Source organism: Rhodamnia argentea, chromosome 9 (genome assembly GCF_020921035.1).
Source record: "Rhodamnia argentea isolate NSW1041297 chromosome 9, ASM2092103v1, whole genome shotgun sequence".
NCBI classification, from domain to species: Eukaryota; Viridiplantae; Streptophyta; class Magnoliopsida; order Myrtales; family Myrtaceae; genus Rhodamnia; species Rhodamnia argentea.
The window spans coordinates 16,907,049-16,934,965 of NC_063158.1; the positions used below are offsets into that span (position 1 = coordinate 16,907,049).

The 27,917-nt window shown below is 40.6% G+C and overlaps 1 protein-coding gene and 1 pseudogene across 2 annotated transcripts; one reads left to right on the top strand and one right to left on the bottom strand.

Annotated features, from left to right (window-relative positions):
* Nucleotides 1–4,452: 4,452 nt before the first annotated feature.
* On the top strand, nucleotides 4,453–7,565 carry LOC125316722 ((-)-germacrene D synthase-like). 2 transcript variants are annotated; one of them, XM_048285865.1, is made up of 7 exons: nucleotides 4,453–4,672; nucleotides 5,298–5,586; nucleotides 5,791–6,166; nucleotides 6,354–6,572; nucleotides 6,662–6,800; nucleotides 6,893–7,141; nucleotides 7,251–7,565. In XM_048285865.1, exons 1-7 carry the CDS (start codon nucleotides 4,529–4,531, stop codon nucleotides 7,542–7,544), a joined length of 1,710 nt encoding a protein of 569 aa, XP_048141822.1. In that variant the 5' UTR covers nucleotides 4,453–4,528; the 3' UTR covers nucleotides 7,545–7,565. The 2 variants fall into 2 exon arrangements, with proteins under 2 accessions (XP_048141822.1, XP_048141823.1); XM_048285866.1 differs by having other exon boundaries at nucleotides 6,662–6,799; nucleotides 6,892–7,287.
* A 13,288-nt stretch (nucleotides 7,566–20,853) lies between these two features.
* On the bottom strand, nucleotides 20,854–27,756 carry LOC125312572 (annotated as a pseudogene).
* Nucleotides 27,757–27,917: the final 161 nt, after the last annotated feature.

The window sequence follows — 27,917 nt, forward strand, 5'->3', positions numbered from 1 at the left end:
GATTCATAAAAATCTAGCTGTACCTTAGAGTAGGTGACTTAAACTGTAAGTGGAAAGTACCATGTTTCTTGCGTTTAATGAATAGACTGGGCCTATTACAAACAGCTAATGATCTCCGAACATGTGAGCGTATACAAATTCCCCGAAAGACTACCCTAGATCTAGTCATGGAAGAGGCACAAAATCCCTCAATGAGAAATAAGTTATTTCAATAGGCAATAAAGCTGTATTTTCTTCTAAATTTTACTAATACCCGTTGTTGTATGAAGCCTGGTGATAGTTTGTTTCAACAAAAAAGAGGTGCCTTGTCCTATATCGAAAAACTACTAGTGTGTGGTCCGATACAAACAAAGAGGTGAGTTCCTCAAATTGAATTTCATAATCTTTGAACTTTGATTCATTGTGTAGTGTCATTTATGAACTTTGACCAGGGTTCACATTATACAGATCAAAAGTTCAGAAACAATATTGCACATAAAACTAAAGTTCATGACCATTTATATTATTTTTCTATGTATTTATTGAGTTCTCTAACGTCATGATAGTTTTTTCTTAATTAGTTAGATGGTTGTGACTATACGATGCATGCATACCATCTAAACTCACTTCTTTTGAAATTCAAAAAGAAAATATCGCTTCGAAATCTTATTTTTACTTCTAAAATCAAGGACTCCAGCAGCTCCTATGTCTTGCTTAGGGTAACTTCATCCTCCTACCAACTACAAAGTGACATTCTTTTGGTAACATCACTACAGCCGACGATTAATACAAAACATTAGTTATATAGTCTTACCTAGAGTTCGGAAAAACTAATGACATAACTTACAACCAGTTCGGTACCATAAGGACAGTTCTTGGTAACAACAACCAACACTTAATACACGTAGGTTAAAAAGTACTCCCTTAGATTCCTAAATTAGACTAGCAACTGGTTGTTGAAATGATTCATAAAAATCTAGCTGTACCTTAGAGTAGGTGACTTAAACTGCAAGTGGAAAGTACCATGTTTTCTGCGTTTAATGAATAGACTAGGCCTATTACAAATAGCTAATGATCTCCGAACATGTGAGCATATACAAATTGTCATGCCCCATACGCAGCAGGCACGCGAACATCCCACCAGGCCGTTTGACTTACTTTAGTCTCCCAAGATCTCTCGGCCATCAAAATTCGAGCTTAATGTAAAAGAAATGCACATGCGGAAGCGAATGCAAAACTCCTTTAATTATAAATAGAGATGACTTAGGACGAAAGATGATACCTCTCTTAGTATTCACCAAACTGGCTGCATAGTCAAAGTAGACATTACAAAATTATCAATTTCTTAAGGCTACAAAAGGTTACATCCGAATAGAGCTTAATATCTAAGTCCTCCCAAAGATGGCTTCCGATGTCACTCCATGGCAATCACATGATTCACCACTTGAGACCTGAAAATGTTAATCTCACGACGGGGTGAGAATAAATCTCAGTAAGAAAGTCCGTAATCCTAGGTTTGGCGCTAGTGCCTCCGGACACGTTCTAGGTGATCAATTCTCAACAATTCCTCTTTCAATCAATAATTCAACAAATAAATTCCAGAATGCTTCATTCTTTCTCCAAAAATTGCCACACCTTTATAAAAATTCCACGTTGCTCCCATGTCGGCGTTCCACGTCTCAGTCTATAATAAAAATATTCCACGTTACTCCGAAGCTCGCGTTTGACACCTCAGGCTATCATATACAATTTCACGTTGATCCAAAGCCCACGTTTAACGCTTCAGGCTATAATATAAATATTCCACGTGGATCCAAAGCCCGCGTTTAACGCATCAGGCTATAATATAAATATTCCACATTACTCAAATGCCCGCGTTTAACACATCAAGCTAGCATATACATGGACAGACCCGCGAATAACGCCTCTGGCCATTATATAGTCCGGACCTGCGTAATAACGCCTCAAGTCACTATAACCCACATAATGACGCCTCAGGTTAATATTCTGCGTTTAACACCTCAGGATAAAATAATAAGCACAACCCCACGTTTAATGCCTCGGGGTAAAATAATAATAACAGAGCCCGCGTCATAAGGCCTCGTGCAAAATATGGTCTTATAAAATACGAACCCCGCGTCATAACGCTTCAGGGTAAAATTTCACATTTCCTCTCAAATAATCCTCATAAAGACCATATGACAACAATAATTCCTCAATCGCTCGTCCAATACCATATGATCTCTTAAATCCTTCCGATTGATCAATCTTCGCCACGTGATCTTGCTAAATTTCGTGATTAGCAGATCGAGACCATCCGGTCTCACTAATTTTTCTCCAAATAAAGATCGGGACCACACGATCTTTCTAATTTTCTTCAACTTCTCAATCGAGACCACTCGATTTAAATATATTGAATAAATACTCGATCGGAACCACGTGATTCACTCACGTTGAATAAATATTAAATCGGGACCACCCGATTAAATCACACTCATGCCATCGGCCATCAAACTAGAGCTTAATGTAAAAGATATGCACATGCGGAAGCGAATGCAAAACTCCTTTCATTATAAACAAAGATGACTTAGGACGAAGGATGGTACTTCTCTTAGTATTCACCAAAGCGGCTACATAGTCAAAGCAGACAATACAAAATTATCAATTTCTTAAGGCTACCAAAGGTTACATCCGGATGGAGCTTAATATCTAAGTCGTCCCAAAGATGGCTTCCAATGTCACTCCATGGCAATCACTTGATCCGTCACTTGAGACCTGAAAATGTTAATCCCACGATGGGGTGAGAATAAATCTCAGTAAGAAAGTCCCTAACCCTAGGTTAGGGCTCTAGTGCCTCCAGACATGTCCTAGGTGAACAATTTCCAACAAATCCTTCTTCGGTCAAAAATTCCACAAATAAATTTCAGAATATTCCATTATTTCTCCAAAAATTGCCACACCTTTCCAAATATTCTACGTTACTCCCATATCGGCGTTCCATGCCTCGGACTGTAAATAAAATATTTCACGTTATTCCGGAGCCCGCGTTTAACGCCTCAGGCTATAATATCAATCTTCCAAGTTGATCCAAAGCCCGCGTTTAACACATCAAGTTATCATATAAAATTCTACGTTGGTCTAGAGCCCGCGTTTAACGCATCGGGCTATATTATAATTGGACAGACCCGCGTAATAACGCATCAGTCATCGTAATCCGCGTAATAACGCATCAGGTTAATATCCTATGTTTAACGTGTCGGGATAATATAATTGCTCTCAATGCCCGCGTAATAATGCCTCAGGCCATATAGTATTCCGGACCCGTGTAATAACGCCTCGAGTCGGTCTAACCCACGTTTAACGCCTCAAAAGTTAGCATCCCGCATTTAACGCCTCAGGCCATATAGTATTCCAGCACTGCGTAATAACGCCTCGGGTCGCCCTAACCCGTGTTTAACATCTCAAGGTTAGCATCCCGCGTTTAACGCCTTAGGATGAATACAAAACCCCACGTAATAACACATCGGGGTATCACATAGTCTCTTATACACATTGACCCCGCGTTTAACGCCTCGGGGTAGAATAATAACAGAGCCCGCGTCATAACGCCTCGGGCAAAATATGGTCTTATAAAATACGAACCCCGCGTCATAACGCCTCAGGGTAAACTTTCACATTTCCTCTCAAATAATCCTCATCATTGACCATATAACAACAATAATTCCTCAATCGCTCGTCCGATACCACACGATCACTTAAATCCTTCCGATCAATCAATCTTCGCTACATGATCTTACTAAATTTCCTTATTAGCAGATCGAGACTACCCAGTCTCATCAATTTCCTCCGACAACAGATCGGAACCACATGAGCTTCTCCATTTTTCTCCAACGGAAGATCGGGACCACACGATCTTTCTAATTTTCCTCAATTGCCCAATCGAGACTGCTCGATTAGATTGTACTGGGCAATTACTCGATCGGAACCACGTAAATCACTCACGTTGAACAAACAATTAATCGGGACCACCTGATTAAATCACACTCGAACCATCGGTCAATCAAGCCACACGATTAATTTTTGTCACTACAAAAATTAATCTACGCCACACGATCGAAATTAAACTAATGTAGCAATCAATAACTACCGTACGATCAGAATTCCACTAATGTACATTTAATCTGTACCATAGAAATAAACTATAGTACCGTGGCAATTAATCTAAGCCGTCTGATTAAAATATCATCACGTGCGATTATTTTCCACCACTCGAAAAAGGCGGTATGGATAGGAGTGCTTATATTATAGGGAGAATAATTCCTTTTCATACGAAACAATATTACCAGTGTTATCATTTATTAAAAAGTCATAGGTTTGCTCTAAAAAAAGAAAAATAAGTCCAAGTAATAAGGTGGCTGGCTATGAACACGTTGTCTATAAATACCCATCGAGTGTTTGATGTTTTGCAACGCAGCGGAAGCCTCTCCTTAGCCTTCAGTTTGCGTCGTGGTCCGACATCCACAAACAAAGCACGGAAACAGTGGGGAACATGTCGGTTCAGGTTTCGGCAATTCCATCTTCTTCTCCGAGCAAAGGAAGAAGTGGCGGCATGGTCGAACGCCGGTCGGCGGAATATCATGAGAGCATATGGGGCGATTACTTCCTCAAATATGCTTCTCCCTCCAACTCAACGGTTAGTAATTCTTTTCTAGAGTGTTCTTCCTTTGTTTTCTTGCAATTGCATTTTGTAGACTTAGCAAAAGTCTTTGTGTTCGCAATGATTGGTAGCATCGAAGAATCAAGGGTCCGTTTCTTTGAAGGAAAATTATTTTCCCGAAAATTATTTTTTGACTTGATGGAAAACTAATTGAACTATGGAAAAAAGGTTTTCCATGGACTGGAAACTACAAGCATAGATTGTGTGAAAACAATTTCCCTTTCGGAGTAAGAAGGAAATCGCTTTCTCTAAATTACCTAACAAATAAAAACTAACCACTTTCCTTGAAAATGTTTTTCACAAAAAATATTTTTTTTATCACAAAGTTTCAGTGAAACAAATGCACTCTAATTCTCAGATTATTGGGTAAGCATCAATCACAACAGTGCTTGATAAATTGGTTACGTATCGCAATAACTCTATATCCTCTATCACTATGTAAGTCGTCCATTATACATGTTCAAGAAACATTTGTCTACAAAAATGTATGACCGGAAGAACTTTGCAATTGCCCTTGAATGGAAGGTATATCATACATGTTTTAATACATGTATATCACAAGCTTGCTTTTATTCAGAATAGCCGATTTTATATTTTGCAGAAGTTCAACTTCCTTGGAAGAGTGGAGGCACAAGTTGAGGAATTGAAAGTAGAGGTGAGGAAGATGCTGACTGATGCCGCGGATAAGCCTTCACAAATGCTTCACTTGATTGATGAAATTCAACGCTTGGGAATTGACTACCATTTCGAACGAGAAATAGATGAGCAATTGGAACAAATCCACAAGAGTTACTCTCAACTTGATCATGGAGATTTCAAGGGAGATGACCTTCACATGGTTGCTCTTATGTTTCGACTGCTGCGACAACAAGGTTACAATATTTCATCGGGTAAGCCTTAAATTTAATGAACTATCTGATAAGAAACCCATTAAGAATTCCTTCTTCAGAAAACTAATGCTGCAAAATTAACTATTGCTCATTCAAATTTCAGGGTAAACTATTGAAAGAAAATATAGAACATTAGCCAGCTGAATCACCTTCCTAATTTATAATCGATTTACGTCTTTTTTCCCATGTTGATTGGTCGCACAGAGGTCTTTAACAAATTCAAGGACAGTGAAGGCAACTTCAAGGAATCGCTCGTCACAGATGTGCGCGGATTGCTGAGCTTATACGAAGCTTGCCATTTAAGGTGTCATGGTGATGCTATTTTGGAAGAAGCACTTCCTTTCGCTATAACTTGCCTTGAATCAATCGATGAAATGAAAGAGAGCACTAGTCTTGCGAAACAAGTGAGTCATGCCCTAAAGCAGCCGCTTCGCAAGGGTTTACCAAGACTCGAGGCAAGGCATTATATTTCACTCTACCAAGAAGAGCCTTCCCATGACGATGTCTTGCTCGCCTTGGCTAAACTAGATTTCAACTTACTGCAAGAGCAACACCAGAAGGAACTCGGCAGGATTACAAGGTCATCTAACTTCACATTATAGTATTATTCTGGTTGTGTTTTTCAAAGGTTTCCTCGTCTGGTTTCAATTTACCCTTCTAAACAGCGCTTTTGAATGTCCTTTACAAGTGAAAAAAAAGGAATTTGAACTATGCGAGTTCATCGGGCTAACATACTTTCAATGATGCTCGTATTCGTTTGATCAAAGGTGGTGGAAGGACATAGATGTTGCGAGGAAGTTCCCATTCGCTAGAGACAGGATTGTGGAGTTGTTCTTCTGGATGGCGGGAGCATATTTCCAGCCGGAGTTTGCCGTGGCTAGAGATATACTAACTAGATCAACCGCCCTAATTTCCATTCTCGATGATATATACGACGTCTATGGTACATTGGAAGAACTTGTACCCTTCACCGATGCAATTGAGAGGTATGTGATCCACATTCTCTTTCTCAAACTTCCGAATTTGATCAACTAAGTGTAGAGCTAGTGTGTCATTTTCGAGGGCTCGAATTCAGGTGGGATGTTGCTGGCATGGATGGACTACCGGAGTACATGCAAGCTTATTATAAGGTGCTTCTGGATCTCTATGATGAAATCGGGAATGAACTGGCCATGAGGGGAAGATCGTATCGCCTCACCTACGCAAAAGAAGCCGTAAGCATCATCGGCATTTTTTACATGCATCCAACGCAGTATTTCTCTCTCTCGGGAACCCTTCATTCTTGTTTATTGTTTGAATTCCTCGGATGAAGAAGCAAGCGAGAGGTTACTTCCACGAAGCCAAATGGTTCCATACTCGCTACACGCCGACGCTGGAGGAATACATGCCCCTTGCATTGTTAACGTCGGGCTACGAAGTGCTATCGATCACAGCACTTGTAGGAATGGGCGACGTGGTCACAAGAGATGCTTTTGAATGGCTGCTCGGCGATCGCAAGATCTTGAAGGCTTCCCAAATCATATGTAGGCTCATGGATGACATTGCTTCTCACCAGGTATGATACAAACACAATTTTCCTCCGATGATCCGACAAATTAGTTCGACCACCGCTCGACCGGAAACGATCTCGACCTACTAATCACACTAATGTCGTCAACATACAGTTTGAGCAAAAGAGGGGGCACGTAGCATCTTCGGTGGAGTTGCTCATGAAAGAAAAGGGTGTCTCCGAGCGGGAAGCCGAGGAGGAACTCCGTAAACGAGTAGATGATGCCCGGAAGGACATCAATGAAGAGTTTCTTCGCCCGACCGCAGCCCCAACACCGGTTCTCACACTAATTCTCAACCTCTCGCGGGTGATCAATGTGTTATACACCGACGGAGATCATTACGCCCATTCTAAGACCAAGCTCAAAGATCATATCATGTCGCTCTTTGTTAGCCCTTTACCGATTTGAAGTTTGAATGAAACGGGTCACACCAATTTGGTATTGACAATAAAGGGTGTGACATCCCGTATTTCAACTCACTCTCGAAGTTCAGATTGAATAAAAGGTCTCATTGATGTATTTCGGTCGAGTCTGACTCGAAATTGATCCCTCTCGAGCAAACTAACAAAATGGGAATGGCTAGCTAGGAAAATCAAGTGTGTGGACCTAAGAACTTGATCCTCGATCGACCCTTTGGCTATGAAAATTGTCGAGGGAATATTTTGGACCAATATAGGCCGGTCATAGAATGGTTAAGGAAAAATTTGAGTAATACCCTACGCTTGGATCACGGGTGATTCCATTTGACCTCTATGGGTTCCGAACGTCCCTAAATTATTTTCTAACAATTGTGTCCATCGAGACTAGTGATTGACCCTCGCAATTGAATGACAACTAAAGTCACTATGGCTCGAGAAATTCTTAAACGTGATATTAATCACGGGTCGATACGCTCAACTCCTAAAAGCCACCCGTTAGTTTTAGATACGCTGAAATTTCAATTGATTGAGATTTATCGCGAATTGGACTTTGAAATTAGACGTCGGACCTTCAAGTATTCCAATAATTAAATTTTCGACGTTTCCTCATTCAGAGTATGATTTCTTCGCGGTTTGCCCCAAAGTATTCAGGAAAAATAAAATTTGGACTGAAATGGGAAATGACCCATTTACCCTTGGAAAATATCCATTTTTCCACTTCGGCTCAAGGGCATTTCGGTCAAATACCCCTAGTGGCCGAAAATTTGACTAGTCAATGTTGATAGAAATTACCAACTTGCCCTTCTTGCATTCAAGACCAAAATATCATAACCTTTTATTAATCAATTTTTTTGGTCTTCTTCCTCATTATTGCAAGAGGCTTTCTCTCTCTACCTCACTCTCTCTCTCTTGGTCGAATTCTCCTCCACACCATCACCATTGACGAAAATTCTTCAAGCCACCACCGGCCATCCCCTTGAACCGCCGAAGCATAACCACCAGCGTGAGCCACCCGGAGCCACCGGAGTAACGTGGGTTAACGCCGGTCGAGAGAAATCGCCGGAGCCGCCATTTGGGTGAAATTTTCTCTCAACTTTTCACCGGAATAATTGCTAGATTTTGAGGTAAGTTGGTTGCTAATCTTGGATTAGGTAACTAGGTTGCTAATGGAACTTAGATTAAGTAGATCTGGTGAAAAATTTGTGGGTTTGTGTTCTTGGAACAAGGTGGCCGAAAATGTTGAAGAGAGGAGAGAGAAAATGGTGTTCTTGAAGTGAATAGTAATGCATGATTGAAATTGGATGGCTAGGATTAAATCTTGCTTTTGATGCTTTAAATTGAATGGCCTAGATTGAATCTTGCTTGGGAAGATTTATCGTACGGCTGCGATTGAATTCTACTTTATGAAGATTAATTGTACGTTAGGATATTTTAATCATACGGTCCCGATTAATTCTCGCGTTAGTATAGTTTAATGGTATGATACGTATTAGTTGTACGTTAATATAATTTTGATCGTACGGTGATTATTAATTGCTACATTAGTGTAATTAATATCGTGTGGCGTAGATTAATTTTTGTGGTAGCATAAATTAAACGTGTGGCCCGATTGGCCGACAGCTTGAGTGTGATTTAATCGGGTGGTCCCGATTTATTATTTATTCAACGTGAGTGAATTACGTGGTCCCGATCGAATATTTATTCAGTATAATTAAATTGAGTGGTCTCGATTGAGCAATTGAGGAAAATTAGAAAGATCATGCGGTCCCGATCTTTTATTGGAGAAAATGGATGAGATCGTGTGGTCTCGATCTGCTAATCAGGAAGTTTAGGAAGATCACGTGGCGAAGATTGATCGATCGATCGGAAGGTTTTATGTGATAGTGTGGTATCGGTCGAGCGATCAAGGAGTTATTATTATTATATGGTCTTTACGTGACAAAATGAGAGGAAGTGTGGAATTTTACCCTGAAGCGTTATGATGCGGGGTTCGTATTTATAAGACCATATTTTACCCCGAGGCGTCAAACGCAGGGTTCGTATATAATTTTATCCCGAGGCATTAAACGCGGATAATAACCTCGAGGCGTTATTTCGCGGGTTATAGTGACCTAAGGCGTTATTATGCGGGTCCGGACTATATAATGGCATGAGGCGTTATTACGCGGGTCTGTCCATTTATATTATAGCCTGAGGCGTTAAACGCGGGCTTTGGAGTAACGTGGAATATTTTTATTATAGCCTGATGCATTAAACGTGGGCTTTGGAGTAACGTGGAATATTTTTATTATAGCCTGTGGTGTTGAACGCGGGCATGGAAGTAACGTGGAATTTTTATGAGGATGTAGCAAGTTGGGAGAAAGAAGGAAGTTTATTTTGGAATTTATTGGGTGAATTATTGATTGTGAGAGGAATTGTTGTGAATGGCTGACCTAGGACGTGTCCGGAGGCACTAGTGCCCTAACCTAGGATTAGGGACTTTCTTATTGAGATTTATTCTCACCCCGTCTTGGGCTCTCTTTTTTAGACCCTCCGCCTTGACAATGAATGATCCGCCCCAGAGATTCGGGATCCCTCGAGACATGGATACGTTAGTAAAGGAATATCCGATTGGGGAAGATCAAGTATATTATAGACACGCTACCACAATCTAGGTGGACACAAGAGAACCTTATTGGAAGCCCCACACGTACGTGGCATGGACGTACCGCCATGGGGATATGTCGGTAGATCCGCTGAGGGGTTTTGATATTCCCTATGATGGAGTTGGGGAATGGGACCCCACTAGTACTGCACCTCCAGACGGCGTAGTGGTGCACCCCGATGCTGATCCTGAAGGCTTGGAACCCCACCCGGAGGCATTGGTGTCAGAAAAGGATGGGGAGATTGTAGAGCCATCTGATGCGGAACAGCCACCCGAGGTTGATGAGGATGAGCTGGCAGCTGTAGATGATATAGTTGATGATAGCGACGATGGGGCCTAGGGTAGTTGGCCCCTTGACTTTTGTTGAGTATTTTTCTATTGAGGAAAGTTAGGCTTCGACCACTAGATCGTTTTGTTATAAGTGGTCATAGGCTTGTACAGTAGCCTCTAAAGCCATAGGTTTGAGAGTTGAAAAAGTTATGTATATATGTACATAAATTTGTTGTTACCATCTCAAGTTGTCGTATTGTTAGTTGTTTTTGTACGGGGAATGGTTGTTGCTTCCGCAAGAGTTTGTTGGCCTTTGGATCTTGGAGAGCTGTACGTAAGCGAGGCTAGGTGGGATGTCAACGGGCTCGCGGGGTTCGGGTCGTGACAAAGGGTCTATCAATCGTGCCTTTGATCTCTCTATTTTCCTTGGATGAATGAGGGAAAGTATCATTACTAGTAATGTACTTTTAAAATTGATTTGCGTGATAAAACTCATAATTTCTTTTTTATCGCCATAGATTCTATGGATCCGATTGTTTTGAAGTACTCCATAAACAATAACAATTATTTGCCACACCTAATGAATTGTAACTCTTATATGGAGCACGTAATTAACCTCATAACTTATCTATAAAATGTCCTTTTGTAACTTTTACTTCGAGGACATAAGTTCTCATTTATAATACTATGTTCTCTGAGTTATGTGGTACTTAATATTCCACAAAAATAGTGATCTACCTAAGTTGATAGTAAATGTTTCTTATGCAATTGTTAGTAAAATATATAATTGTTCATATATTTTCATTACACGTCGTAAATTTTTTGCAACCTATGTGTCAGTAATTTTCCTTACTAATTTTCTTGATCATTGTAAATTTGATTCCCTTTGCATCCATAAGTTTCTTTATTGTCAGTAAGTTACGACAAAACACCAGTTTTGCATAGCAGATACAACGAAACCACGTTTTCCCCTTCTCTACCCAACAATGATCCACATCGAATGCGGGGCTAATCCCCTAAAAATGTTCATAAAATTCTCGGAACAGTTTTTATAGTAAAATCACAGCGATAATCTCTTTTATTTTGTTTAACAAGTTTGAGCATTTACTAAGTAACAGACAAAAGAACTGTAATTTGTTAATTACCTGGAAATTCTTCCCAGTAAATTAAGTTTACGCTCCTTCATGGAGGTAATAACACTACAAGCAACCCAAATTTCGTCCATAAAGGTAATATTATTTAACCAGAATATGTACATGCTAGGGTTGTGGACAAATACACCAAAAGGAGAGAATATTTTTTTTTTTTGGGTAGGATATCCGTACAAGAGTATACGATGGAAAACCTATCTGCATCAATATCAGTTTACTATTGTTGAAGTAAACTCCTATCCGAACCACATATACCATTGGAGAGTGATCGAGATTGCTCTCCGGTTCCATGCTCGGCCACAAAAGGCACGAATGGGATCGGGATGGAACGTCAAATTTACGCGGATCCAAGTACGAGGAGATTTAACGATAATAACCACAGAAGGTCAAAATGAATATCAGAAAACCTAATCACTGTTCAATAAAAACTAACAAACATGGTCCTGTTGCGGTCAACCTAGCCAACAACGAGTACCACAATAGCAATGGGAGATAGGGAGAGAGAGAGATTGCGCGACCAAACTTAAGGGGCGCACGGAACAAGGTAGCACGACTACTGTCGTAGGGCACTGGTATATGATAGACTTATATTATCCATTCGATAATTATACGAAAAAATCATATCGAACACACTTGTTATAGACTAGATGTTGTCTTGTTTCCATAAAAAGAAAAAAGGCAACATGAGACTTAAGTGTCTACTTGGATGGGAGGAATTTGAGAGGGATAAAGGGAAATTTCAAATTAGGGTCAGAAGCGGGCCATATTTTTTAAACAAGAGTCCAAAATAAACTTTATCTTAAATAAGAGCTTGAAGTGGCCACTTAATCTAAGGGCTTGAGCTCAGCGGTCGGCCAAATTTTCATCGGCCGGCGAGCTCTGTCGGGCACGGTCATGGGCCTTTTTGTCTAATAACACTTGCGGAGAGGATGACCACGATTTCTTGAGAGAGAATTCTGGAATGGTTCCCTCAGTAGAAATCCCAACCGAGCAAAATGTAGAAAGCTGACGAAAATTTTAAAATTGCGGAGAGGGAGCTCGCTGGTTTGTGTCGGCTCTAATCAGAAGAAAGAGGGGGGGCGTCGGTTAAGGAGAGGAAAATGGGGATGGATTAAGAAGGAGCTCTCTTTCGCGCGTATTTGTAGCGCTAAAAGAAACTTCGGAAAAATAAATATCCAAAGGTAGAGAGGGGGAGGAAGAAGATGATGGAGAGCTTGAGAGGAAGAAATGGAGATTAAGGGCCTGCTTGGTAATGCTCATGTTCCTTTGATTCATGTTCTTTTCTTCCCAACAACAGAAAAAAAAATAAAAAATAAAAATCTATTTAGTAACATCAGTTAATTTTTCTATTCGTGGAAACAAATCAATGGCCAGGGAACAATTTTAGAACAGAAACAAGAAGCCAAAAAAAATATATATATCTACTCTATTCCTAAAAGCAGAATTAGAAAATTTGAAACTTCACAACTTATTGAAATTACACGTTCCTCAAAAGAAAAAGCATAGCGGGTCACACCCAATTGGGAAATCGAAAACTTTCATTAATTCATGCCTCGACATTCCGAAAAACCCGCAAAGCCCAAGCTGGTCGAAGTCTGCCTTGAGCTAAAGGCCCCTGGAGGATATTTGGAGATGCTAGTACTTCTCAAATGCGGCTCCTCTAATTACTTGCCAAACGCATTTGCATTGTGCCAAGTATCTCTAGAGGTTCAATGTGCTTTTGCAAAGGTGTTCCCAAACGCAGACAAAGTTCTACTTTGGATAAAAAACTATAATAAGTTATTCAGATATTAGGGAAGCAAAAAATGTTTAGCCCGCCTTGGATAGTAGTTGTGCTCCCTTGTTGTTCCGCTTGCCTCTTAAATTTTGTCATGTGATCTCTCTGTCTCTCTGTGTTAAGACTGTCACAACTTAGTTAGGTCTTATTTCGAACAGTAGTTAGGTTTTCGTATATTCGTTTCGACCTTTTGTAGTCATTATCGTTAAATTTCTCTCATACTTGGATTCGCATATATCAATCATTCCATCCCGATCCCGTTTCGCACATTTTGTGGCCAAACGTGGAACCATGGGACAATCTCGACGGCTCTCTAATCGTTTTTGTGACTTCATACAGGGGTTCTCTTCAACAACAGCAAACTAGTATTGATGCAAATAGGTTTTCCATTGTATACTATTAGACCAATATCCTACAAAGCATCTCTCCTTTTTGGCATGTTTGTCCACGATCCCAGCATGTACATATTAGGGTTAAATAATATTACCTCAATGGACGAAATTTCGGGTACTTGTAGTGTTATTACCTCGATGGAAGAGCGTAAAATTAAGTTACTGGGAAGAATTTCCAGGTAATTACACTAATCTAATAAATCACAACACAACTAGTACCACCATGAGCTTTCAACAAATCATGTAACTAATGTTGACAAGCTTTATCTTGGCTTTAACAAGGGTCCTTGTAATTTTTTTATAATACAGAGGCATGAGTGGAAAGATTTGCTATCCGTGACATCCTATAATCCGACTCGCTTTGAAGCCTTAAATAAATGAAAAGTCTCATTGATGTATTTCAGACTAATCTCACTCGGGAATGGTCCATCTTGAGCGGACTAACCAAATGGGAATGGTTAGCTAAGAAAATCAAATACGTGGACCTAAGAACTTGATCCTGGACTGACTCTTTGGCCATGAAAATTGTCGAGGGAATATTTTGGACCAATATAGGTCAATCTTAGAATGATTAAGGAACGATTTGGATAATACCATTCGCTTAAATCACGGGTGATTTCGTTTGACCTCGTGTGGGTTCCGAACGTCCCTAAATTATTTTCTATCGATCGTGTCCATCGGGACTAGTGATTGACCCTCGCAATTGAATGACAACCAAAGTCACCACAGCTTGAGAAATTCTTAAATGTGATATTAATCATGGGTCGATACGCATAACTCCTAAAAACCGCCCGTTAGATTGAGATACGCTGAAATTTCAATTGATCGAGATTGATCGCGAATCGAGCTTCGGAATTTGACGTTGGACTTTCAGGGGTTTCAATAATTAAATTTGGACATTTCTTCATCCAGTGTGCAATTTTTTCGCGGTTCACCTCAAAGGGTTCAAGAAAAATAAAATTTGGACCTGAAATGGGAAATTACCCATTTGCCCTTGGAGAAGACCCAATTTTTCACTTGGACCAAAGGGCATTTTGGTCAAATAATCCCCTTGACCGAAAATGTTGACTATTCCTTGGTGAGAAATTCCATTTTTGCCCCTCTTGCATTCAAGACACCAAAATATCTCTCCCAAAATATTATTCTACCCTTTTATTATTAAATGTTGGTCTTCTTCTCCAAATTTTTTTCAAGACCACATTCTCTCTCTTGCTCACCCCCTCTTGGCCGAATTCTCTCTCTCTCCCACCTCCATTGCCAAAAATTCTTCAAGCCGCCGCCGGTGTCGCCTTGAACCGCCAGAGCTCTACTCTCTACCATGAACCGCGTAGAATCGCCGGAGTAGCTTGAGGTTTGGCCGACCAAAAGGAGTTGCCGGAGCCGCCGGTTTGGGGTCAAAATTTTTCTCAGTTTCTCGCCGTAAAACTTGCTAAAATAGTGGTAAGTTGGTTCCTAACCTTAGATTAGGTATCTAGGGTGCTAATAGACTTGAAATTGAGTAGATTTGGGTGAAAAATTGGTAGTTTTTGCCCATTTTTATGCCTTGGCAGAGAATGAGAGGGAGAGGAGAGAGAAAAGATGGTGTTCTTCAATAAATAGTGATTTTTCATGATTAATAATGGAGGGCTAGGATTTGATCTTGACTTTTATGCTTTAATCCGACGGCCCATATCAAATCTTGTTTAGGAAGATTAATCTGAAGGTCAAGATTAATTCCTGCTATATTATAGATTAATTGGATGGTGGAGATTAATTGTACGTAGTATAGTATAATTGTATCGTACGTATTAAATGCCACATTAGTACAGTATAAATGTACGGTACGTATTGATTGCTACGTTGGTATTATTCCGATCGTATGGCGTAGATTAATTTTTGTAGTGACAAAAATTAATCGTGTGGCCCGACCGGCTATTGGTCTTGTGGGACCTAATCGGGTGGTCCCGATTTATTAATTATCTAACGTGAGTGAATCACATGGTTCCGATCGAGTATCCGCCCAAGACAATTTAATCGAGTGGTCTCAATTGGGCAATTGAGAAAAATTGAAAAGATCGTGTGGTTCCGATCTTTCGTCAGAGGAAATTGGTGTGACCGGATGGTCTCTATTTGCTAATCAGGAAATTTAGCAAGATCACATGGCGAAGATTGATTGATCGGAAGGATTTAAATGATTATGTGGTATCGGATGAGCGATCAAGGAATTATTGTGGTATATGATCTTTACGTGGAATAAATTCAGAGGAAATGTGGAATTTTACCTTGAGGCGTAATGACGCGGGGTTCGTATTTTGTAAGACCATAAATTGCCCGAGGCGTTATGACACGGGCCCTATTATTATTATATTACCCCGAGGCGTTAAACGCGGGGTTCATTATACTATTCTATCATGAGGCATTAAACGTGGGATATTTTAACCTGATGTGTTATTACGCGGGTCTGTCCGGTTATAATATAACCCGATGCGTTAAACGCGGGCTCTGGACCAACGTAGAATTTTATTTGACAGGCTGATGCGTTAAACGCGGGCTTTGGATCCACGTGAAATATTTATATTATGGCCTGATGCCTTAAACGCGAGCCTCGGAGCATGTGGAATATTTTATTGTCGGACCGAGGCGTGGAATGCCGAAAAGGGAGTAACGTAGAATATTTGAGAAGGTGTGGGAATTTTCGGAGAAAGAACGGAATTTTCTGGAATTTAATTGTGAATTTTTGGTTGAAAAAAGGATTGTTGGAAATTGTTCACCGAAAATGTGTCCGGAGACACTAGAGCCCTAACCTAGGATTAGGGATTGGTTTGTTGAGATTTTATCTCACCCCGTCATGGGCTCTTTCTTTTCAAACCCTCTGCCACAATAATGAATGACTCGCCTCAAAAGTTCGGTATTCCCCGGGACATGGATTTGCAAGTGACGGAGTATCCCGTCGGGGAGGATCAAGTTTACTATAGGTACACAACTACGGTTTGGGTGGACATGGGGAAGCTCTACTAGAAGCCCCATACGTATGTGGCACGGACGTACCGCCACGGGGATATGACCGTGGGACCGCTGAGAGGATTTGATGTTCCATTCAATGGTGTCGGGGAGTTTGGCCCCGTTAATGCCGCTCCTCCGGATGGCGTGGTAGTGCATCCAGATGCCGGACCCGTAGTTTTGGCGCCCGAACTAGAAGCCATGGTACTAGGAGAAGATGGCGAGGTTGTGGAGCCTTCGGATGCCGAGCAGCCTCCAGAGTTGGATGAGGATGAGCTAGCAACTATAGATGAGATAGTGCCGGATAGCGAGGACGAGACCTAAGATAGTTGGCCTCTCGACTTTTGTAGAGTATTTTATTTTGGTTGTGTAGTAGGCTTCGACCATGAAATCTTTTTGTTATAGGTGGTCATGGGCTTGTACGGTGGCCCCCGAAGCCTTAGGTTTGACAGTTCATAACAACTATGTATATATGTACATAAGTGTGTTTTCTACCATCCCAAGTTATCGTAGTGCTATTGGTTTTCTGTATGGAGATTGTTGTTGCTTCCGCGAAATTTTAGTTTGTTGGCTTTTGGATCCGGGAGAATCAGACGCAGTCGTGGCCGGGTGAGATGTCGACGGCTCGCGGGGTTCGGGTCGTGACACTACCTAAAGGCGCATTTTCATTGTATTACTAGATCATTTTTAAAAAAAATCATTTGAAACTATCGTAACCCCACTATTATGTTCTTGGATAGAAAATCAATTGGGACATTTCCTTTCATAGTTTTCTTTTCTGGAGGATTGTGTTGTTGGTAGACTTCAATGTAGCCCAACTTCTAGAAAAGGTTTTTCATTCTTTGTTAATGGTCTCAGCAAAAGAAATAGTTAAATTATGTTAACAAATGTCTCGGTAGCATTTTTTTGGGAATCCTTAATAAGAAAATTTTGGCTAAAATACACTATGAGTGTCAAAACTTATGTATGGCGCTCACTTTAATACCAAAACTTTCAAAACGATCGCTTCAAGATCAACTTTTTTTTAAAAATGATCACTTCAATGCTAACTCCGATTTGAGCTGATGTGGGACGCCGGAAATCCGACGTGGGCTATTTTTATTAACATTTGAGCTGACGTAGCTGCCGGAGTTGGCACTAAAGTGAGTATTTTTCAAAAAATTTGGCACTTGAGTGATCGTTTTTATAAAAATTTGGCACTTAAGTGATGTTTTGAAAATTTTAACTCTAAAGTGAGCTCCGTACACAAGTTTTGACACTCGTAGTATACTTAAGCCAAAAATTTTCAAGTGTCCAAGTATTGATTATACATGACATGAGAAATTGCAGCATTGTAAGTTACTATCCGTTTATCCAATACTCAATCGTTTCGTCGAAAATGGTCCGCTACAAAAAATCTTTCACCAAAAGTTACAATCTTCAGATTTTAGAATTAGGATGCACGTGTGAGTTGTGATAGAGAAGTCTCATATTAGAGAATTGATATGATGTAGAACAATTAATATATCCAAGTTAGCCCATAACATGGGCTTAAACTTTTGAGTGAATGGAGGTCCAACTGGATATGTTAACGGCCTCGGACTTTGACTTCCTCTTCGCGATCTCCCTGGGCGATGGTATTGGATTTCTACTGCGCACTCCTAATAAATGGTATCGGAACCAATGGTTGATTGGTGGGCCTCCATTCTGTTCTGGTTGGCCCATAACTCATTGTGAAGGTCGGTCCAACTGAATATGTTGACGGGCTTGAGCTTAGGCTCCCTCTTGGCGATTTCCTCTAACGAATGTGAAGAATCGGACAAGAAGGGATTGATAATGGCTAAGACAAGAACTAAATGGATAAAAGAAATTAATTGCAGATAAACGTTGACAACAATTACTTTTAAAACACCGATAAGAGAAATTCATTTGGTAATAGTTAACAATTTCTACTTCTGAAATACTATTAACACAAAATCTTCTATGAAAAATTATTATCGATGATCGAAAACTTTCTACTTTATTTTTAAACTATTTAAATTTCTTTAAAAAAAATAAATTTTATTTTTAAAAAAACATTATTTAGTTTTCAAAAATAAAAAAATATTATTTATTTTTTCTTCTATGGCCGAGGACGGTGACTAGGTGGTAGATTGCGGCGGCATATGATGCGGTGGTTGACCGCTTGCAACGGGGGGCAGCAGTGGTCGACGGTTGCCCGGGGGGGTGGGTGGGTGGGTTGTTCAATCGCAGGCTGCAATGGGCAAAGGTCTGTGGTGGATGATGGTTGGAGGCGGTCCCAAGCGGCGGTCAGCGATGGTCGGTGGAGGTCTGCGGCTGGCGATGGTAGGCAATTGGAGATGGTCACGGGCAACAATAGACGGCAGTCAATGGTGGTATGCAATGGAGGGGGGCGGTGGTGGTAGGGCGACGGTGGGCGGTGGTGAGTGATGGGCCTCGGCGCAGGCCGGCGAAGGCAGTGCGTGGTCGAAAAAGAGGGTGAGGGCATATTGAAAATATGGTGAGACAAGAAGTACTTGTTGATTTTTTTGGGTCCAAAAAGTAATTCTTGAGTTGAGAAGCAATTTTTTTTTAACTTCTTAAATTGGGGGAAAAACAACTTCAGAAGTAGAAATTTTTTTCAAAAGTAAATTTTTTTATTAAATGGATTTCTACTTCAAAATTTACATTGCCAAACGGATTTCTACTCTAGAAGCATTTCTAGAGCAGAAATCCACTTTCGTAAGTATTATAATGCGCAACCTTATCCAATAGGCAATTGAACCTTTGGTTTCATTTTCCTCGCTTGGGGCTAAAGAACACTAGAAGTGCCAAAACTTGTGTACGAAATTCACTTTATTGCCAAAACTTTCAAAACGATCACTTAAGTGCCAACTTTTTTTAAGAAATGATCACTTAAGTGTCAACTTCTTTTAGAAACGATCACTTTAGTGCTAACTCCAATTTGAGCTGACGTGGCTTATTGAAAATCCGACATGTGCTTTTTTATTTATTAATATTTGAGCAGACATGGCTCGGTGGAGTTGACACTAAAATGATTATTTTTTAAAAAAATTGACATTTAAATGATCGTTTTTAAAAAAGTTAGCACTTAAGTGGTCGTTTTGAAAGTTTTGGCAATCAAGTGATCTTTTTAAAAAATTTTGGTACTTAAGCGATCGTTTTGAAAGTTTTGACACTAAAATGAGCGTCGTACACAAGTTTTAGCACTTGTAGTATACTTAAGCCCATGCTTGGATATATGTATTGTGTACCTATTACTCATTGTGGCTGATGCTATCCTTTAATCGATCCTCGGCCACGACCTATACTCAGATGCCAACGCGTTACAGGCATATCCTTTAATCGTGTCGGGAGCGTGTTATAGGCTATCCTTTAATCGATCCTCGGCCACGACCTTCCTGCCTGCTTGGGCTCAGGTTGAATTTTGGGTGTCAACATTAACATTTAAGAAATTATCGTTATGATTTTACTGTAAAAACTTTCCCGAGAATTTTTATGAGTATTTTTAGGACACTAGTCCTGCATTCGAGGTGGATCATTGTGGGGTAAAAAAGGTAAAAAAAAGGGTGGTCCCGTCAGATTTGGTCCGCAAAACCGGTTTTCTATGGTAATTTATTGACATTAAAGGAAACTTATGGCGGCAAAGGTGATGAAATTTACAGTGATTTAAGAAGATTAGGATGAGTAAGGAGAATCACCGACACATGGATTGCAAAAAATTTACGAAGTGTAAGGGAAAATGATGAACAATGAGATATTTTCCTAACAATAAATTAAAAAAAATTACTATTAACTTAGGTAGATTACGATTTCTGTGGAATAGTACGAACTATAGAACTCAGAGAACATAACACCATAAAGAGAACTTATGAAATTCTAAGTAAAAGTTATGAAGGAATATTCTTTAAATAGGTTATTATAAAGAGGATAGTTAGGCGCATCATCGAAAAGTTAGAATCAATTGGGTAAAGCAAACTTTTTTTTTTTTTTGGAGTATTACAAATCATAAGATAAATAGAATTTAAGACGAAAAAAGGGAAATTATGAGTAATCAAATCAACTTTGAAAGTACGTGCTAGTAATGATATTTTCCCCCACGCATCCAAGAATAATAGAGAGTTCAAAGGCCCGATTGACAGACCCTTTATTGTCAATACCAAATTGGTGGGACCCCGTTTCATTTAAACTTCAGATTGGTAAAGGACTAACAAAGAGCGACGTGATATGATCTTTTAGCTTGGTCTTAGAATTGGTGTAATGATCTCCGTTGGTGTATAACACATCGATCACCCGCGAGAGGTTGAGAATTAGCGTGAGAACCGGTGCCGGGGCCGTGGTCGGGCAAAGAAACTCTTCATTGATGTCCTTCCGGGCATCATCTACTAGTTTCCGGAGTTCCTCCTCAGCTTCCTGCTCCGAGACACCATTTTCTTTCACGAGCAACTCCACCGAAGATGCTACGTGCCCCCTCTTTTGCTCAAACCGTATGTCGATGACATTGGTGTGATTAGTAAGGTCGACATTGTTTCCAGGTTGAGCAGTGGTCGAACTAATTTTGTCAGATCATCGGAGGAAAATTATGATTTTATTATACCTGGTGAGAAGCAATGTCATCCATGAGCCTACATATGATTTGGGAAGCCTTCAAGATCTTGCAGTCGCCAAGCAGCCATTCAAAAGCATCTCTTGTGACTACATCGCCCATTCCAACAAGTGCTGTGATCGCTATCACTTCGTACCCTGTCATTAACAATGCAAGGGACATGTATTCCTCCAGCGTCGGCGTGCAGCCGATATGGAACCATTTGGCTTTGTGGAAGTAACCTCTCGCTTGCTTCTTCATTTGAGGAATTCAAACAATAAACAAGAATGTCCAGTTCCCGAGAGAGAGAAAAACTGCGTTGGATGCATGTAAAATGTGCCGATGATGCTTACAGCATCTTTTGCGTAGGCGAAGCGATACGATCTTCCTCTCATGGCCAGTTCATTCCCGATTTCATCATAGAGATCGAGAAGTTCCTTTTAATGAGCTTGCACGTACTCCGGTAGCCCATCCATGGCAGCAACATCCCACCCGAATTCAAGCCCTTAAAAATGACACGGTTGCTCTACACATAATCGATCAAATTCGGAAGTTTGAGAAAGAGAATGTGGATCACCTACCTCTCAATTGCTTCGGTGAAGGGTACAAGTTCTTCCAGGGTACCGTAGACATCGTATATATCATCGAGAATGGAAATCGGGGCAATCGTTCTGGTTAGTATATCTCTCGGCCACGGCAAACTCCAGCTAGAAATTTGCTCCCGCCATCCGGAAGAACAACTCCACAATCCTGTCTCTAGGGAATGGGAACTTCCTCGCGGCATCTATGTCCTTCCACCACCTATGATCATATGAACACGAGCATTATTGAAAGTACATTAGCCCGATGAACTCGCATGGTTCAAAGTAGTTTTTTCACTAGTAAAGGACATTCAAAAGCGCTATTTAGAAGGGTGAATTGAAACGAGACGAGGAAACCTTTGAAAAACACAACCAGAATAATACTATCACGTGAAGTTAGATGACCTTGTAATCCCGCCAAGTTCTGTCTGGTGTTGCTCTTGCAGTAAGTTGAAATCTAGTTTAGCCAAGGCAAGCAAGACCTCGTCATGTGAAGGCTCTTCTTGGTAAAGTGAAATATAATGCCTCGCCTCAAGTCTTGGTAAACCCTTGCGAAGGGGCTGCTTTAGGGCGTGACCAGCTTGTTTCGCAAGATTAGTGCTCGCTTTCGTTTCAACGATCGATTCAAGGCTAGTTATAGTGAAAGGAAGTGCTTCTTCCAAAATAGCATCGCCATGGCACCTTAAATGGCAAGCTTCATATAAGCTCAGCAATCCGCGCAAATCCATGACGAGTGATTCCTTGAAGTTGCCTTCACTGTCCTTGAATTTGTTAAAGACCTCTGTGCGACCAACCAACATGGGAAAAAAGACGTAAATCGATTCGAAACTAGGAAGGCGATACACCTAGTTAATGTTCTATATTTTCTTTCACTAGTTTATCCTGAAATTCGAATGAGTCAATAGTTAATTTTGCTGCATTAATTTTCTTAAGAAGGAATTCTTAATGGGTTTCTTATCGGATGGTTCGTTAAGTTTAAGACTTACCCGATGCAATATTGTAACCGTGTTGTCGTGATGAGTCGAAACATAAGAACAACCACAGGAAGGTCATCTCCCCTAAAATCTCCATGATCAAGTTTAGAACAACTTTTGTGGATTTGTTCCAATTGCTCATCTATTTCTCGTTCGAAATGGTGGTCAATTCCCAAGCGTTGGATTTGATCAATCAAGTGAAGCATTTGTGAATGCTTATCCGCGGCATCGATCAGCATCTTCCTCACCTCTCCTTTCAATTCCTCAATTTGTCCCTCCACTCTTCCAAGGAATTTGAACTGAAAAGTCAATGCATATTCTCATACAAGTGAATAATGATACTAAGTCATTTCATTGAGATGAAATCTAACATTTATTCTCAGATGATCCCGATTTTCCTGTCATTTCGAGATCTTTGACCGTAAGATATCCGTTGAAGTATTTCGTTATATCTCGCTCGGATCGATCAATCGCGAGTTAACTAACCGAAGGGGAAAGGCTAACGCGTGACGAGATACGTGGACCTAGGAAATTCATTTCGAAAACAGCATTTTGACCATAAGGGTCGTTGAGGGAATATTTAGAGCTGAGGCTAATCTGAGAACGATTAAGGGATTCATTGCTAGTGTTATACGGTTGGGACGCGGGTGATGCCGCATAACCAACGTATGATTTGCAAATTTCCCTAAATCGATTTATGACGATCGCGGCCGTCGGGGCTAGTAATAGACCCTTGCGATTTCATGACAACCAAGATAGCCGTGATTTGAATTTTTCTAAATGTGATGAGAATCACGTAGTCGCACGCGTAATGTCCGCAAAAGCCGCCCGTTAGTTCGAGATAAATTGAAATTACGGACGACGAGAAATCGATCATGAAATGGGATCTCAGAAATGGAAAAAAAAATGGAAATGAAGATTTGTTAAAAAAAAAAATGAGTTTAGATTGGACGACGCCTAGTCGGGAATGAAAATCGATGAAAAATGGATTTTCGGACGAAGGGTGTGAAAAGACGATTTTGCCCCTAGAGCTTCGACCCTATTTTTATTAATCGGACAAGGGAATTATTGTCATTTGTTTATTCCATTTATATCAGCAGAAATTAGAGGGGCAAAATTGGAAGGAAAGTGTGATATTATGTGTATAATGACAAATGTCATTAATCCATGGAGCTCAATTAATGAGCTTGACACCTAAGAGGATTTGGATGAGAATGAGCCATCTTCTTCTTCAACCTTCTGGTTACTCACGTGCAAGAGCAGATCAGCACCACCATTACCTCCATTTTCTCCTCCCTTCACTCCCTCACGCACAGGAACAGTTTACCCGACCAGTTCTGATCGCCAACTTCCCGGCCGTCCAACCTTCCAACCGTCGACAACCAGCCAGTGAGCCACCTACCACTGCGAAGATCAGCCTGTTGTCGAACTTTTCCAAGTGGAAGTGCACCGTTTGAGCCACTGTGGGATTCAGGGCGGCCAATCTTCCGCGAGTCGCCGGAAACTGACTCAACCAGAGGTAGGCTGCTGTTGGTATTTCATTGGACCACCAAACGGACGAATTTTGAGCTCAAATTTTGGTGACGTTTAGTAGACATGTATATGATGTTTCTGTAAATTTTTGGGCGAAAAATAATGATATCTTGACCTTGAACCACTGTTGTGTTCAAAGGAGCAGAAACTGTCCAATGGCGGATCAGAAGGAATTAGCGCCAAAAGAGGACCAACTGGTGTCGCCTTGAGCCAAAATTTTCGGTGAGGCCCCTTAATACATAGAACTTAGTGTTAACAAGGATATTGATGGATAAATTGAAGGATTAGGTTGAGTTGTGGACTGTTTGAGCTGGATTGAAACAGAACAGGGGGTACCCTGTTTCAGTTCTGTTCTTGCTGAGTTAGAGGGGACTGTTTGTGATGGAATTGAGATGTAATTTGATCCTTGAGCCATGTTAGGGTGTGGAGTGATATGTTGAGGAAGTGTATGATCGATGATTTGGCGTTTAGGCGAAGGAATATTGATGAATTGATTGATTTCCTCTAGGTTGCTTGCTGCCCGGTTCTGAAATTGAGGGAGCCGAGGTGTTTAAGGGCTAGGAAAGAAGTGTTTTCCTGTTTAAGCTTAAGGTAAGAAAGTTCTTATACCTTGGCTAGAACGATTGGGTTCAATTGGGTGAATATGATGAAGATTGTGCAAATTTTGGTGAGTTACGATGATGTTGTTTGATATGTGATTCGCGTTGTGCCAATTGCTTAAAGACTCATTGAATAGCCTTGATATGTATTGATTGCCTCTTGCTTGTTGAAAATTTATGTTCTCACATGCCTTTTATTGTTAGCTCTATGTGTGAGCTATATTTGAACTTGAAGTCATGATTATGATGAATTGCTGGCATGCTTGAAAAATTGTGGTACCCTGATGCGTAAAGACGCGGGGTGGAAATGGCCATCGTCCCGATGCGTAAGTGACGCGGGACGGAAATTATGATGTATCGACACGGGCCTGAGATGATTTTGAAAACCCGAGACGTTTTACGTGGGTTTTATCGATGAGACGGTCTGATGCGTAAATACGCGGACCTAGCCCGAGGCGTTTCACACGCGGGCTGGAATCGAATGAAGGTGGAAAGAAAGGAAGGCGTGGCTTGGTTTGGTTATGGGCATCGTCTTAAGTAAATGATGAGACATATTGCCATGATTGAGTAATTGGTACTTATTGTTATGCATGTGCTTTGTATGATTGATGTATGCATCACGTTACTATGCATATTGAGCTTATGTTGTTTTTGCCTGAATGAACTGTCGGTCTAACCTAGGGATAGGACTTGCCTTACCGAGATGTAAATCTCACCCCGTCGTGGGACCTTTCTTTTTCGGATCCTAGAAATTGAAGATGTTACCTGTCCGATTGGGTGAACCCCAAGAAATGACTAGGTACATTGAGGAGTTTCCTGAAGGTGGAGATGTAGTATATATTAGAAGGACGACTGTGGTATGGGTAGATGAGCCTGGAGCATCTTATAAGCCTCATAGGTTCGAGGCATGGTTTCGTAAAGTAAACGGAGTCGTATCCGAACAGTTAAGGCCCCAAGATGTGCCGGAAGGGGTTGTACCTTCTTGGTGCCACCATACCGGGGATGAAATAGAAGTTGAAGCGCCCATTGTAGGTTCAAGGAATATACCTGAAAAAGAACCAGCGAGAGAGGAAAATCTAGAAGTAATAGAGATTTCGGATTTAGAGGATGACGAGATGGACGAGGATTCAATCGAAGTGCGGTTGGAGTCTTCCTCTGAGTATGATCCTGACGAGGACGCGAGCCAAGCTGAGGACACTAGTACTTTCTAGAGTCTCTGCTGTTGGTCGACTTTGATGCTACTTTTTGTTGGAGACGGTGTTAGGTTAGGGCCTGGTGGTTTCATTTTTGGTTTGCCGTCTTGTCTCCGTGACCTCGGTTGTGTATATTGTTAGTTTTTCTTTGTTTTTGTGGTATCGTTTGTACGGACATGTATGTATTTATCTATTTGCATTTTTTTTTTTATGGATAAAGTCTTTTAGTTTCCCCGTATCTCATTAAGTGGATGTAGTGAGACGATGGACTGGAGTTGGGTTTATTTTCTTTCGTTTCTCGCTATGAAGTTTCCTTTCATTCGCCGTACATGAAGAGTATCCTGGGATAGCACTTACGGCGTGTTATGGATGTACGTGCTCGTAAGGGAAGCGGGGCGTCACATATTCTCTAGAATTGAATAATTGTTGACCAAATCATTTCATTTAGGTGGAGCGGTACAATTGATGTTTTTGAAGGAGGGAACTGTTTGAATTCGTCGGGTGCATACAATATTGATCGACTTCATTCGCCAGAAGAACAAAAACCATCGTCTCCCTCTTTCCTTTCTTCGTTGCTACCTTTTTCTTTCCAAGTGATGGGGTGGAGGCATATACGAACCTTTTTTTTTTTTTTCCGAGGACGTCCGAGAACAACTCCTTGTTAAATTAAGGAACACAAGTAAATTCATAGGCCTGGGATAGTCGAAATGATAAAGAAATTCTGTCCAAAGCAGCCCTACTCTCATATGGCGTAATTGCTATGATCCATCATATCCTTCACAGCATGTAAAAATATACCTTCTTTCCATTCAAGTGCAACTGCAAAATTTTTCTGGTTACAAATTTTTGTGAACAAATGTTTCTTGAACATTTATAATGGGTGACGTATGTAGCGATAGAAGATGCGAGTTTTTCGATGTGTAACGAATTCATCAAGCACTATCGGAATCGATGCTGCCCGATAATCTAAAAAATTGGGGCGCATTTATTTCACTGAAAACATCATGATAAACGAAAATACTTTCCATGAAAATCATTCCCAAGGAAAATGTTCTAGTTTTCGTTTGTTAGGTTGTTTAGGGAAAGCGATTTCCTTCTTGCCAAAGGCGACGTTATTTTCACCCAATCAAAGCTTGTTCTTTTGAGTTAATGGGAAATGTTTTTCCATTAGATCGATTAGTTTTTCGTCATCCAAATAATACTTGAAAAGTCGGAAAACAATTCCCCAAAAACAGTTTTCTTCGAAGAAACGGACACCTTAATTCTTTGACGCTATCAATTATCGCCAACACAGTGACTTTTGCTAGAGTCTACAGTATGCATTGGCAAGAAAACAAAGTAAGAAAGACGCAAGAAGAAATACTAACCGTTCAGCTCGAGGAAGAGGCGTATTTAAGGAAGTAATCGCCCCATACGCTCTCATGATATTCCGCCCACCGGCGTTTGACCACGTCGCTGCTTCTTCCTTCACTCGGAGAAGAAGATGGGATTGGTGAATCCTGAACCGACATGTTTTGTTCCCCGACACTATTCCCGTGCTTTGTATGTGAATTCGTAGACTAAGGAGAGGCCTTCGCTGCGTCGCAAAAAACATCAAACACTTTGATGGGTATTTATATTGTCGGAGTTGACGTGATAATTTTAGATGACATTTTAATATATATATTTTTCATATTTTTAGTTT